Consider the following 12,331-nt stretch of genomic DNA (forward strand, 5'->3'; position numbering starts at 1 on the left):
CTAATGGCTTCTGAAAGAGCAGACTGCTCAGTTTCAGACTTAAAGGTAAAAATAAAAAGCCTAACCTGTTCATTTGAGGGGGAAAAAATCAACTAGAAGAACATGTTTCCAAAATAAGCTTTGAATTCAGATGGCAAAGCATGGGTTTCATTACATCTGACTTGTCCTCCTAGTCTAAAGGGGGAAACATTTCTATGGAAACCAATCCATTAAGAAACCAGTGTTTGCAGATTATTTACTTCGATTTCCTAAGGGCAGGCAATCTAAGATGGTTTATAGTATGTGGATCTCAAAGGAGGTTATTCCTAGAAAACTGGAACAGATTTCATTTGTTAACTTGATCTAAACTTTAAAAAAGGGAACAATAGAAGTCTTTTAAAATTTGTACCTGCTTACAATGTGTCACTGGTTATTTTTGTTAGGATAGAAATACTTGGGGGAGAATTCCCTATATATTCTAGAAAACGAAGAGTAAGACGTAGTTGAAAGTTCCTTGCAACACCATCTGTAGTGCTCACATTACAAGCTTCAAAATGTAATACTTTAAGACCTTGGTAATAAGTGTCCCTAAAGCTTCCTGATTTTAAGAGAAAAAGATGGAGCTTATTGCATCAAATAAGCTGTGTAGGATGCCAGTATTTGGGTGGTAGAGGATACTGGTATATTGTCCTGATTGGATGACTGCTACCCTATTTTTAAGATGCTTTGAAAAAGTATTCTAGAGGACCTTTTAAAAATCAGAACTCTAGCAACCGCTTTAATTTTTCTACGTAAGATTTTCTGTGTACCCTAGAATATATATTAACATGACTTTTAAAGGGGTGTCTTGACCCCCATCCACTACAGATTCTTATCTAGGAATAGAAGGATTCAAACCCTATTTGATCCCTAGCTCTTTGCTGAAAAGTGCATAAACAGGAATCCTGAATTTATTATATAGACCTCCTCGCATTATATAATCGAAGCAAAGGGAAACCAGCGATGGAGTAGAGGTACGTAGACTAAAAAGATGCTTGCAAATCAAATAATGGTATTAGGTATAGTTAAAAATTTTGTGTTGCCAAACTCAGTCATTATAAATCACAAGTCCAGAGAAAAGCTTCTAGTTAATTTTAAATTCCCTGAGGTCCTTTTATTGTGATGGAAAAGCCAAGTAGTAGAGGAAAAAAAGGGGAGGGGTGAGGGAAGGGGGAAATGCATAGAACTTTAGAAAGATTCAACAAAATACTATAGATAAAGCCGCAGAAAGTTTTTAAAACTACTAATGACCGCAATTCTATTTTAATCAGCTATTTAGCTGGTATCTACTGCTATATCACCTAGTGTGACGTTTTGGAATTAATGGAACAATGAAAGCAGCAGTACAGCTGGAGGCTCCCAAGTGGGCGTGGAAGGTAGGTTACTCTTCAGTTTATAATTTGGAAAGTATTTGGTTGAGGGAAACCTGGACTCTACCTGCTAGTGAACATTTTATTTATTTAAAGGTTTTATTTGTCCATGAGAGGCAGAGGGAGAAGCAGGCTCCCTGCAGGGAGCCTGATGTGTGTGGGATTTGATCCCAGAACCCTGGGATCACGCCCTGAGCTGAAGGCAGAAGCTCAGCTGAGGCACCCAGGCACCCCAGTGAACATTTAATAATACAATTTAACAAACATGCATTGACTGATACTTGGGAATGTGAAGATTAAAACTGATGAGTTCTTGATGAGAAACTTAAGACTTAAAGCATGAGCATGAGTTCATGACCAGTGGAATGCCAACTAGTAGCAGGAGAACCTAAATGAGAAAGAAGGTGATTGTCCTCAGAGGTTAGTTGAGCAGAAGGGAATGGGAGAAGCCTCAGGAGGAAGGCATTCTAAGTGGAATGGCAAAGTTTGAGCAGAAGTGTGAGTTAGGGTCATGGGGGCTGGAGGTGTGCTGGAGAGGACATTGGCACAGGGTTCACACAGTTGGAACTTGAACCTGGGAGGCAGAATGTAAATAGATTGGGCTGGAGACCAGAAGTACAAGTGTTAAGATCTGTTTGGAGTTCACTAGCAATGGCCCAGGGACTTGGGAGGAGCATGTTACATGTAGCCCAGTAATCTGTTAGTGCATTTGTAATCTTAATCGTTGGGGAAGAAATACGAAGTACTAATAACCACGTAAACTTGCTAAATGGTATTTTAAGTTATCCAAGTAAGTATGTCACCACTTTGTTTTTATCCAGGTCTCCAATTTATGCATTCTGCTGTGAAAATGAACTAACCTTGTTATTGGTGAAGGCCTTGGAAATTTTTGCCAGCCAAGAGAGGTTTCTCTTACTCAGGGTAAGATGTAATAATAGTACGGGAGAGTTAGGCGGGAATTCAGTTAATCGCCCAATTTTATGCTTTGCATCCATTGTACACGGAAACAGACTATGTAAGTGGCCTGCACAAACAGCTGGTCAGAGGTCAGGTTGGATGAGTCCTCTGACTGCCCCCTACTCATGCAGATACGGTGTTGCCCCTTAAAATAAGTGACTAGTCGGAGTAACAAACTGGATTCAAGTCTGATTTGTATCAATAGAGTGGACAGATGTTCTTGGGAACTGACTTCCTTTCTAACAACCTTTCCTAATTAGTGTCCAAATCCTGCCTTTGGTGGCTACAAGATGATTAGCATCAATAAAAACACCTCAGGGCATGTGCTGGACAATGGCATTTGGTAAATCACAGAGCCTGTGTGTTCTGCCCCTCAAAAGGATGGCCACAGGAAAGGTGGGTGTAGGAGGGAAAAAAATGCTCCCTCATGTGAACAGAACTGAGCACCCCCCCCCCCCCCCATACTCCTTGAAAAGTGATAAGAGAACAAAATAAAGTTTCAGGATAGCTTTTCACTTTACTCTTTCTGTAGCTCTCTGTGATAACCATATAATAGGACCATTAATAATGCCAGAATCCTGTCGCTGGTCTTTTGTCATTATCATTCCTTAACCAGGAACACCTGTAGTTTGTGTTTTTTTGTATTTAAACGATTTTCTTAAAGTAATGTTGACATTAAAACAAAAGTATTTCACTGCTTTGGAAAGGGAGAGTTTTGTGGTTTTTTTTTCTCCCCTGAATGAATGAATGCTATGGACTCGGGTGCCCCCTTTTTTTTTTTTGCCTTTTATAATGGCAGTGGGTTGAATTATATAAATGACTTTTATTAATGTGATAATATGTGTGTGATCTTGTGGGTTTTTCCTCCCTTTGCATCAAAGTCTGGAAATATTTTTATGTGTGCCATGTGTGTAGTTATAAATTCCATTTAAAAAATTAAAACACTGCATACTTCTGTAAGTTGACAGCATTTAAAAACCATCTTTACTTTTGGGGAGATGACCTACCTATTTTAAGAAATGGAAGAACAGCGGCAAACAGTGCATACATTTTCAAAAATGGTTTGCAAAGTCAAAAAATCCTTAGTGGTAAGTCTTTAGAAACCAGGAAGCATTCCCTCACCTTTAAAAGGGTAAAACAGTTGTGATTTTTGTGTTTAGGGACTTTGAAAATCCAACCGGGAGAGATGGTGTTTCTTGAAATGCCATTATTCCCACTCTTTTCTCCACATGTTAGGTTGCTAAATTTGACAAGTCCACTGTGTGCTCTTACCAGCAGTAGTAAAGGGCCAGAGTTAAGTTAGTGGGTATGCATACAAGTGTCCAAAAAAGGGAGACTACAACCAACACATCCTTTATTTACTTGATTGAAAGTAATGGTACATACGAGGCTTAATAGAGTGTCCTCTACTTTATTCTGACTCCAGAGTTGTATTCTGATGCTTGAGACTGCTCAACTGCTGTTCTTGTCAGTGGTTGGTTTTCTTTCAGGATCAAGGTGGGTACTTTCGTACAAAATCTTATTTTTAATTCCATCTCTGGCAATTCTTTCCTGGATTCTTAGCTTTGCATAATTATACCTACAGTGGAACCTTAAAAGAACATGAATGAGTCATTTTTAATAAAAGTTCTTCTAGAAACAAGTTTGAAATTTATAGTAACAATTTAAGATGTTTGCAGATCTTCCCTTCTTCTAAGATGGAAAATACAACCATTTTAATTTGGAGTGCTATTTGGGGTGGTTCAGTGTCAAAAATAGCTATAAACACATTATTAAGGTAGGTTTCACATAAATGAGGCTTTTTATCATGTTTAAGCTTAGTTTTACTTATAAAACCTCACCAAATGGAACCTTACATAGACTGTATTCTTTGGGTCTGGCTTTTGGGGGGGGGGGCTCAAAACACGAAATTCATACAATGTGTTTTGTTAGCAGTTGTGAACACATAAAGTAGCGTTTTCGAATGTGCTATGAGCAAGAAATGAGCTTCAGGCTAATGTTAAGCAGAAAAAAAGGTTGAGGCCTTCCTAAATGAATATCAAACATTTATCTGGTCATTTGACAAATGGCATACAACGTGTCTCCGTAGATAAACTTAAAGGCACCCCAGCAGTATGATTTTGTAAGACAAGTTTCCATTAAAAATTAAAAACTAAAAACAAAAAAAAAAACTTCCCCACTGAGGGGGGTGGTGGGAGTCTTCTGGAAAAGAGCATGTGCTCGAAATAGCTAATCCTGGATCCTGGATCTTCTTAAATTACTTAGTACACATACCAGCATCCTAAAGTCACCAAGATAAATCCTCCTACTCCAACGTCACATGATCTTCTAATCCTACCTGTCAAAAAGCACAATCACTGTAATTAAGTTACACACTGCCATTATCAGTCCATTTAGAAAGTGTTTGTCATACATAAGAAAAAACATACTCACTAGTTAGCAAAAAATGTCCAAGGCCAGCCACAACCGATCCTAACGAACCATACAATACCGAATCCCGTGCACAGGGAATGTTTTCAACATCTAAAATTCCTAGGAGCTTAAAGGGCTAGGATAAAATAGAATAGAAAAGAACCTGGATTGAACAAGGAAATATATTATTTCAGGGTAGTTTGGTTTGGGCAAAATTAAGCCAAGAGTATGTGCTCTGTGACAGCTGTGAATCTTGTTTACCATCTTTGGTCGTCAGCTTTGGCCTGCAATCTGAATCTTTAAATGGGAAACCTTGACAATCTGACCAGAAAACTCTTTAACAAGCAGAACAGCTTACACCTAAACCAATTAAATTATGGTATTAGTGCCATAGTTTACTAACTGGTTTGGAAATAACATCCTGTTACTTTTACAAGCTCTTTAGGCATTTGTATGAGATGATCTGGGAACCAGATTAAAAAGCACCTGTTTTGTTAATTTGGGAAGCATAAAATGGGAAAAAGTAAAATCATTCTAACCATGTTTGCTTTATAACTATGTTCCAAATAGAGAAAGGACTACAGATTTTATTTGTATTAAAGATGTGTGCAATATATCTCCTATTTCCTTGCCTGTGATAAGAAATTGCACTTGACTGTATTTCTTTGTTGAAGGATATAATGACCACACTTAGGGGACAGTAGGTGTGATGGGAAAAGCTGAAAATTCATAGGGTTTTGTCTTGGCTCTGCCACTTACTGCTATCACATATATTTTTTAATCTCTTTTAATCTCTGTGGCCCTCCATCTGTAATAAAGGCATTGGTTAGGTGATAATAAAATCCTTCAAGTGCTAAAATCAATGAGTTTTACACTCTACATACAGTCTTCATTGGATTTATGGACATGGTCTTGATCCTGATTAAAAAGATACTGCCAGCTTAAGCTTCACGTCTTAATGTAAATGTCAAATGGAACTATTTTAGGGGTTTGGAAGGGCAGGACAGGTTATTAAAGTCATAACTTGTTTCACTGGCATTCCTATTAAGGATTTTTTTTTTAGAAAACTTAATGAGACGGTTTCCTAGAACTTGCTTAAAAGCAAGTTGTCAGCAATGTAGCTTTTAAAAAAAGCCAACTTGTCCATTTAAAGGTTTGTATGAAGCAGGACTTTAAGCCAATACCTAAAAGGTAGTGTGAAGGGGAAAAAGACTGGAAGAGATGAAGAAAGGACATTATAAAACGCCAAGTCAAGATTACAGGCTGAATTACAGTGTTCTTGATTAGATCTTTTCCTGTTTGCTTCTTTGTTTGCTTCTTTGGCTCAAAACTGCTGCCAGAAAAGTGTGATTTGGTTCGTAATAAAGCAAAAACTATTTTCCTGATTATTCCTTTTTTTTAAAAACTTTGTTGTCCTTGTCCTTCCCCCACCCCCAGACATACCAGGTGCTCATTATTGTAGTTATAGACTTTCTTAGAGATTGGGGGATTTAATTCTTCTAGGCTTTTCATTTCATTCAGAAAAAACTCAGGGCAAGAAATGTGGAACACAGTCCTGGTGGTGGGTGGGAGGGCGAGCCACTCCACACTCCGTCTGGCATTCTGTTAGACTTGACCTTTCAGCTGAGGGCTAAATGCCCCACCTTACCACCCTGTCTTCCTAGGGGAGGACCAGAGGTAGTGATTAGTGCCCACTTTAGGTCTTAAGATGCAAGTGAGCCCAACACCTCAAGAACCCCAGGATAGGAAGTCCTGATGGCTTTCACGTTTGGGCAGAGGGTTCTAAGTAGGTTGGCTGCCACACACCCCGCACCATGGCTGCTTCATGTGGGTCTCCTTTCATAGAGTCCTCTAGAGAGTTACTTGAGGATACACCTGAATCTGCAAGCAATATCTTACTGGGACACTTGGACAAAATGCTTCAAGAAGTATCACAGTTGCCAAATACTGCAATAGCGCTGCTTAAGTCAGCTAGGAGACTAGAGGTTTTCAAGTTTGCCCCCTCAGATCGACTCCAGTCTGCCATCAGCCATGGGATCGAAGTTTAGAAAATGTGAAGGCTTCCTCTGACCTCCTCCCCCTCCAAAGAATCCACCCGATTGGGGAAACAGCTTTTAGATACCGTTTAGAAGAATAAGTTAAGTGTTTTGGGGAATGGCTCAGTCGGCCAAGCCTCTATTTTTGGTTGGGGGTCATGATCTTGTGGTGTGATTGAGCCATGCGGCTCTGCTTAGTGTGGAGTCTGCTTGCCATTCCCCTCCCAGGGCTCTCAAAAACCTTTTAAAATCACCAGTTTATTTTGGGGCGCCTTCATTGGCACATTCGGTTAAGGGTCTGACTGGGTCGGTCAGGACCCAGCAGCAAGTATGCTTTGCAGCCTCTCCCTCTGCCCCTCCCCTCCTATCTATCTCAAATCTTAGAAAAAATAATCAGCTTGTTTAAAAAGACGCCTTAACAGAAGTTACATGTTTTTCAAAATGGAACCTTTTAAAACCCAACGTGGATACAGGCCAAGGATGTTGCTGCCAAACATTCTCCAGTACATTTATCGGCACCACACCCAATAAAAACTAGTCTCGTGTCAGTAGTGGTGAGATTAAGATACCAACGCTGGCCTCATTAACCGATGTCACAATGTAGAGCTGGTGGGGGGCTGTTCGTGCCAGGCCCCTTACATCCCTGTTCACCTCTTACTCCCTCCTCTCCTGAGCCTGGCTGTTTTGAGCTGGCAGGCAGGAAGGGGAAGTTGGCCAGACCCCCTTTCCACTGTCACTTAACCCTTTGGTTCATAAATGAGAAAACCGAAGCTTGGGAAGGAGTCTATTCCCAGAGGTCACATCTGGGAGGTAACCGGACTAAGTACATAACCGTGTATCTGCAATTTGTATCCAAACTGGGTAGGAACACACAGACTGATTTTTAAGAGCACACTAGGCCTCTCTACTGCTGCTACTAATGGAGAATTTTCAGCCTTGGTTAAGTCCCTTCGAAGTAGTTCTACTTAGGATGTATGGGCTTTTCACATTTTTATTCCCTACGGAGTCTGCAACTTTAAGGTTTAACTTTTGCTTTCAAAAACTTAAGCCCTTAAACTAAGGACATTTTAGACTTTGTAGAAGTCTTAAAAATTTTAAGATTTTTTTCCCTCAACTAATAAGCTACACCCAACATGGGGCTCAAATTCATGACCCCAAGGCCAAGTATCCTAGGCTCTGCCAACTGAACCAGCCAGATGCCCCATGAAATTTTTAAGCTTAGATTTAAAAAAGCTTTTCCAGCTCACCTTGATGGAACTAAGGGATGGTCAGAAGAGATTTCTAAGCTGGGCTGCCAGTTTAAAGAAACATTGAGTTAGAGCCACCTCCCCTCCCACTGCCAAACGTCCCTGCACCAGTGCCCTTTCCTTTCCTCTCGCTGCCTAAGGGGAACCGGCCCCTTCCTATTTAAACCCAGTCCTAACTGCAGTTAATTCCGCTCTTCACCACTCAAGGATTACCCCTTCCTCATTTGCACCATTCTCTCTGTAGTCTAAACCCCATCTCTCTTGACAAACTCCCCTCCCCCCAGCCTCCTAAGTTATGATCCCATTTTTCCGCTCCCTTTCACTGCAAAACTAAAGTAATCTATGTGTTGTAAGCCTCTCCTCCCTTTAATTCCTTCAAAAAGGCATTTATCCCTACACTCCACCGCTGCAGCTTGGTTGAGACAGACTGTAAAATCTACCACTCTCCATCAGCACATGTGGCAAACATCATTTGTTTTTGAGACATTTTCTTTTCTTGGCTTCAAAGGGTTGGTCAAGGCTGCCTGGTTTTCCACTATTTTCTGGCAGTTTTGTTGCTGTTCCCCCCTCTGATGAACTCTCAGGTTGAAGAACTGCCCCTCCCCACTCTGAAATGTAGGGCTTTCAATTAAATGCCATTCCCAGGATGACAGACTCCCAAATTTGCAAATCACACCTAACCTCTCCCAAGTTTTTGTCTAATTCATCAACACCTTTTGTATGCAAAAGCATCCTGAGTTTAGTATTTCAGAATTATTTTTCAGGCATCACTTACTCAACCAATCTGCAGACCAAAAACCTTGATTCCTTCATCAAACCCATATCCACTCCATCAGCAAGTCCAGGATGTACATGAGCCAAATCATCCTGAACTTAAAAGGCTTCTCACCTCCACTGCTGTTACTCCCAGGCTACCATCATCTCTCACAGTATCTTAAAGCTCTTGATTTCACTCAGATGATTAGATCAGTGTTCTCTGAAAACCCTCCTTGCCTTAAAACTGCTGTGAAGGCCCTGCATGACCTGCACCACCCTCCTTTCCTAGATTTCTCCTGTCCTCCCCATCTAGGTACACCAGCTCCTCCTGACAGGTGGGATTGGTTACAGCGCAGCACACACACACTGCTTTTTTCTCGGATCTCTGCATGGTTGGTTCAGTAAATGAAATTCTGATTTCCTTTTTGTTTGATTCCTACAGTAGAATGTGAGTTTCACAAGGAATATTTTGCCTGTTTTGATCAAGGCTGTGTCCTAAGCTCTTAGTTTAAGGCCTAATACTCAGTAGGTCCTCTATTTTTTGAATGGGTTTATTAGTAAATTTAGAATTTACCTGCAGCACTTTCTTTCCTAGTAGGCACCTGCTAAATTCCATATTTTCAAGTTTCCTGGAGTACAAAGAATGGGAGCAGAGTATTTAAGGGTTCTATCAGTTTGGTAACTTCCGTTTTTACCTTAGGTTTTGCTGATGCTAATAAACCCTGGATTGCACTGCAATGACCACTGAAAGATTCTTTAAAAAACTGCACGCTTCCTTTTCTGATGTTACCCTGGGCTCCTAATTCAAAGCTTGTTATCTAAATTTTTTAATCTCCTTGGTGAGCTTTGATACTAGTAATTCGTGAACAATGTTTATCAGACTTTTTAAGCCCCTGCCACACAAATCTGATGGCGCTCAGGTTTAGGGCTTGTACCTATGCACTTCACCAACTATAGTATTTTGTTTTACTAATGATGGACCAATTAAACAGGTCAATATTATCCTTTCATTCCATTTTTTTAAAGGGCTAACCCATACTTAATGAGCCTTAAATGTTGGCAGTTATCTCCTATGAAAGGTGACATTCAGAGATGAGAGGGGTCCCAGTATTTATGTAGTTCGGGTGCCTCTTGGGTAAACTTGGTTACATTAAGCATCTTCCAAACAGTAGGTGAGGCATTAAAAACAAAAAGGACCAAACATGTCGAAACTGACAAAACGCGTTTTGATATTAAATCTGGAAATCACTTATCTATCATCTACTCATATTAACCATTTGATCTTGGCCAAAGCTACCTGGGAAAGTTCCAGAAAAGCAGAAACCTGGGAGTAGAAACCTTTCCGAGCCGAAGAGGGCACATCCTAAATCTGGGGACGAGGAGCCTTCGGGCAGCGGGGGTGGGGTGGGGGGGTGTCTCATCACCGAGCCAGTGGTGACCTCTTTCTGAGCTTACTACTGAAAAATGGTTTGCTGCTGCTTTCTGAATATCTGCTATCGGTCAAGCACCGAGGACGTGCACGGGGTCCCTGCAGGAGCTCGAGGCGGACGGAAACGAGACCTGCTGGAGATGTGGCGGGGAGGGGGGCCCGAGGGACAGGACGAGGGTCGCACGCCGGCGGGGTCGGCCCGGCCAAGGCATCCTCGCCGCACGCGGAGGCGAAGCCGGGCGGTTCACAGAGTAGCGCACGCGGAAGGGAGACGCCGAGCCCTCCCGCCGCCCCCGCGCCCGCGTTCCCCGGGGCACAGCCCCGCTTCCAGGGCTCGCAGCAGTCGCGGGGCCCCCGCGGAGTGCTGACCGCGACCGGCCCTGGGGGCCCGGGAGACGCGCCCCGCTGCCCCTTTACCTTCCCCTTGGGCTCGCCGGGCTCCGGCGTGGCGGCCATGGCTTCCGGTGGGCGCCTGCGGCCCCGCCCCGTCCGCGCCGCGAGCGGAAGCCCCGCCAGCCCCGCCCCCGCGCGCCCGCCGCCATTTTAGGGAACGTTTCTGCGTCTCCGCAGTGGCCGTGCCGAGCCGTCGCCTGAGCTGGGGGGCCGTCTCCTTTGTTTAAACCAACTGGTGACGCCTTCCCCCCGGGGGGCTCTCCGCAGCCCAAAGGGGTTGGGGCCGAGAGGGGAGGGCGGCTCGAGAGACGCCCCTGCACCAGGATCCTCGGCAGGTCCGCCCTGGCGCCTCGAGCCCGCGCCGCTTCCCGCCCCAGCCCCCTCCTTCCGCCCCGACCGCCATTTCTAACCGTCGACCGCGGGCGCGCGCCTGCGTGCCTGAGCGTCGGGTGCGCGCGCGGGGCGGGGCCGGGGCAGCGGGCGCGCCGCCGCCGCTTTGTCCTGCGCGCGTGCCCCGCGGCCGGGTCGGCGGCCCAGCCCGCCCTCAGCCCCGGCCCGCCATCCCGGAAGCCGGCCTGTGCTCGCTCGCAGCCCGCGTCCCCTGCACGTCCTTTGTCCTTCCGGCCCCAGGACGCGCTGTGGGTGCTCCCGGCGGCTCCTCCCCGCGCCGGCAGCCGTGGAGCCCCGAGCGCCCGCCCCGCCGCCCCCCTCTGTCGCACGACTTAGTGGCTCCCAAAGAGCGCCGCCCGGCTCGCCCGAAGGAGACTGGGGACAAAATGGCGGGCGCGCCCGTGGGCGGACGTGCGTCAGGGCGCCCGGCCCGAGCGAAGCTCCGGGGCGGAAGAGGCCGGGCGGTGGCCCTGCCCGTGCGGTCCGGGCGCCCTCCAGTGAGTGCCCCGCCGCGGCGGCCGCCGCCCGCCCCCTGCCTCAGCGCCCTGCCCCCGGGGCGCGGCGGGCCGCTCCCCCGACCCACCCCGGGCCCGCAGCCGCGAGCTCTCGGTCTGGAAGGTCTTGTGCCACGGAGGACGGATGAATCCCGTTGTTCTGTGGAAAAGTACCAGGGGAAACCCAGAAATCCTGTTGTTTTGTTTTTGTTTTTACTGCGACTTTGAAAATCGTAAACTACTTTGTCAAACCTGCCCTATTTTGGGGAAGTATTTTTATGTCGCTTCTTTGCATTAACATTTTTCACATTTTTATTTTCACAAAATAAAATTTTATTTTCACAAAAGCTGCGTGATACTGCGTAATCCTCACGCATGTTGGTTTTTCTTCTTCACACTTTACGGAGAGACGGTGAAAAGTAGAAAAAAACAACGAACTTTTCCACCCTCGGCCCCGCCCGCCTCTCCTAAGGTGAACTCACCAGGTCTGCTGTGTCTGTTTCCACAGCGATCTTCTCTCTCCTTTTCCCCTTGACGGAAACGACGCCGGGGTTTAGGAGCAAAGTCTCCACAGCGTCCTCCGGCTCCGCACGCGGTACAGACACACCCCGCGCTGAGGTCTGCATTCACTCCTTTGACCATTTCACGCTCTTGGGAATTTTTTCATGGAAGTACCTTTAGATTCGTCTCATTCGTTTTAAAGACCACTTACCAGTCCTTCAAACCTCGTTTTCTGACTGACTGACCGGAAATTTCCGTGTTTTTTTTTTTTTTTTTCCCACTAATCCCCTCCCGCCCCCGACCCCCAAATGCTTCATTCAGCAGCATT

At 44.8% G+C, this 12,331-nt stretch overlaps 1 protein-coding gene across 2 annotated transcripts; it reads right to left on the minus strand.

Moving 5' to 3' along the window:
• Positions 1 to 3,677: 3,677 nt before the first annotated feature.
• On the minus strand, positions 3,678 to 10,732 carry COX20 (cytochrome c oxidase assembly factor COX20). 2 transcript variants are annotated; one of them, XM_026003414.2, is made up of 4 exons: positions 10,643 to 10,732; positions 4,779 to 4,893; positions 4,620 to 4,683; positions 3,678 to 3,936 (listed from the first exon to the last, which is right to left on the minus strand). In XM_026003414.2, exons 1-4 carry the CDS (start codon positions 10,679 to 10,681, stop codon positions 3,798 to 3,800), a joined length of 357 nt encoding a protein of 118 aa, XP_025859199.1. In that variant the 5' UTR covers positions 10,682 to 10,732; the 3' UTR covers positions 3,678 to 3,797. The 2 variants fall into 2 exon arrangements, with proteins under 2 accessions (XP_025859199.1, XP_072588926.1); XM_072732825.1 differs by lacking the exon at positions 10,643 to 10,732 and adding an exon at positions 9,371 to 10,629.
• Between the last annotated feature and the right edge of the window lie 1,599 nt (positions 10,733 to 12,331).

This window comes from Vulpes vulpes, chromosome 13 (genome assembly GCF_048418805.1).
Source record: "Vulpes vulpes isolate BD-2025 chromosome 13, VulVul3, whole genome shotgun sequence".
NCBI lineage: Eukaryota > Metazoa > Chordata > Mammalia > Carnivora > Canidae > Vulpes > Vulpes vulpes.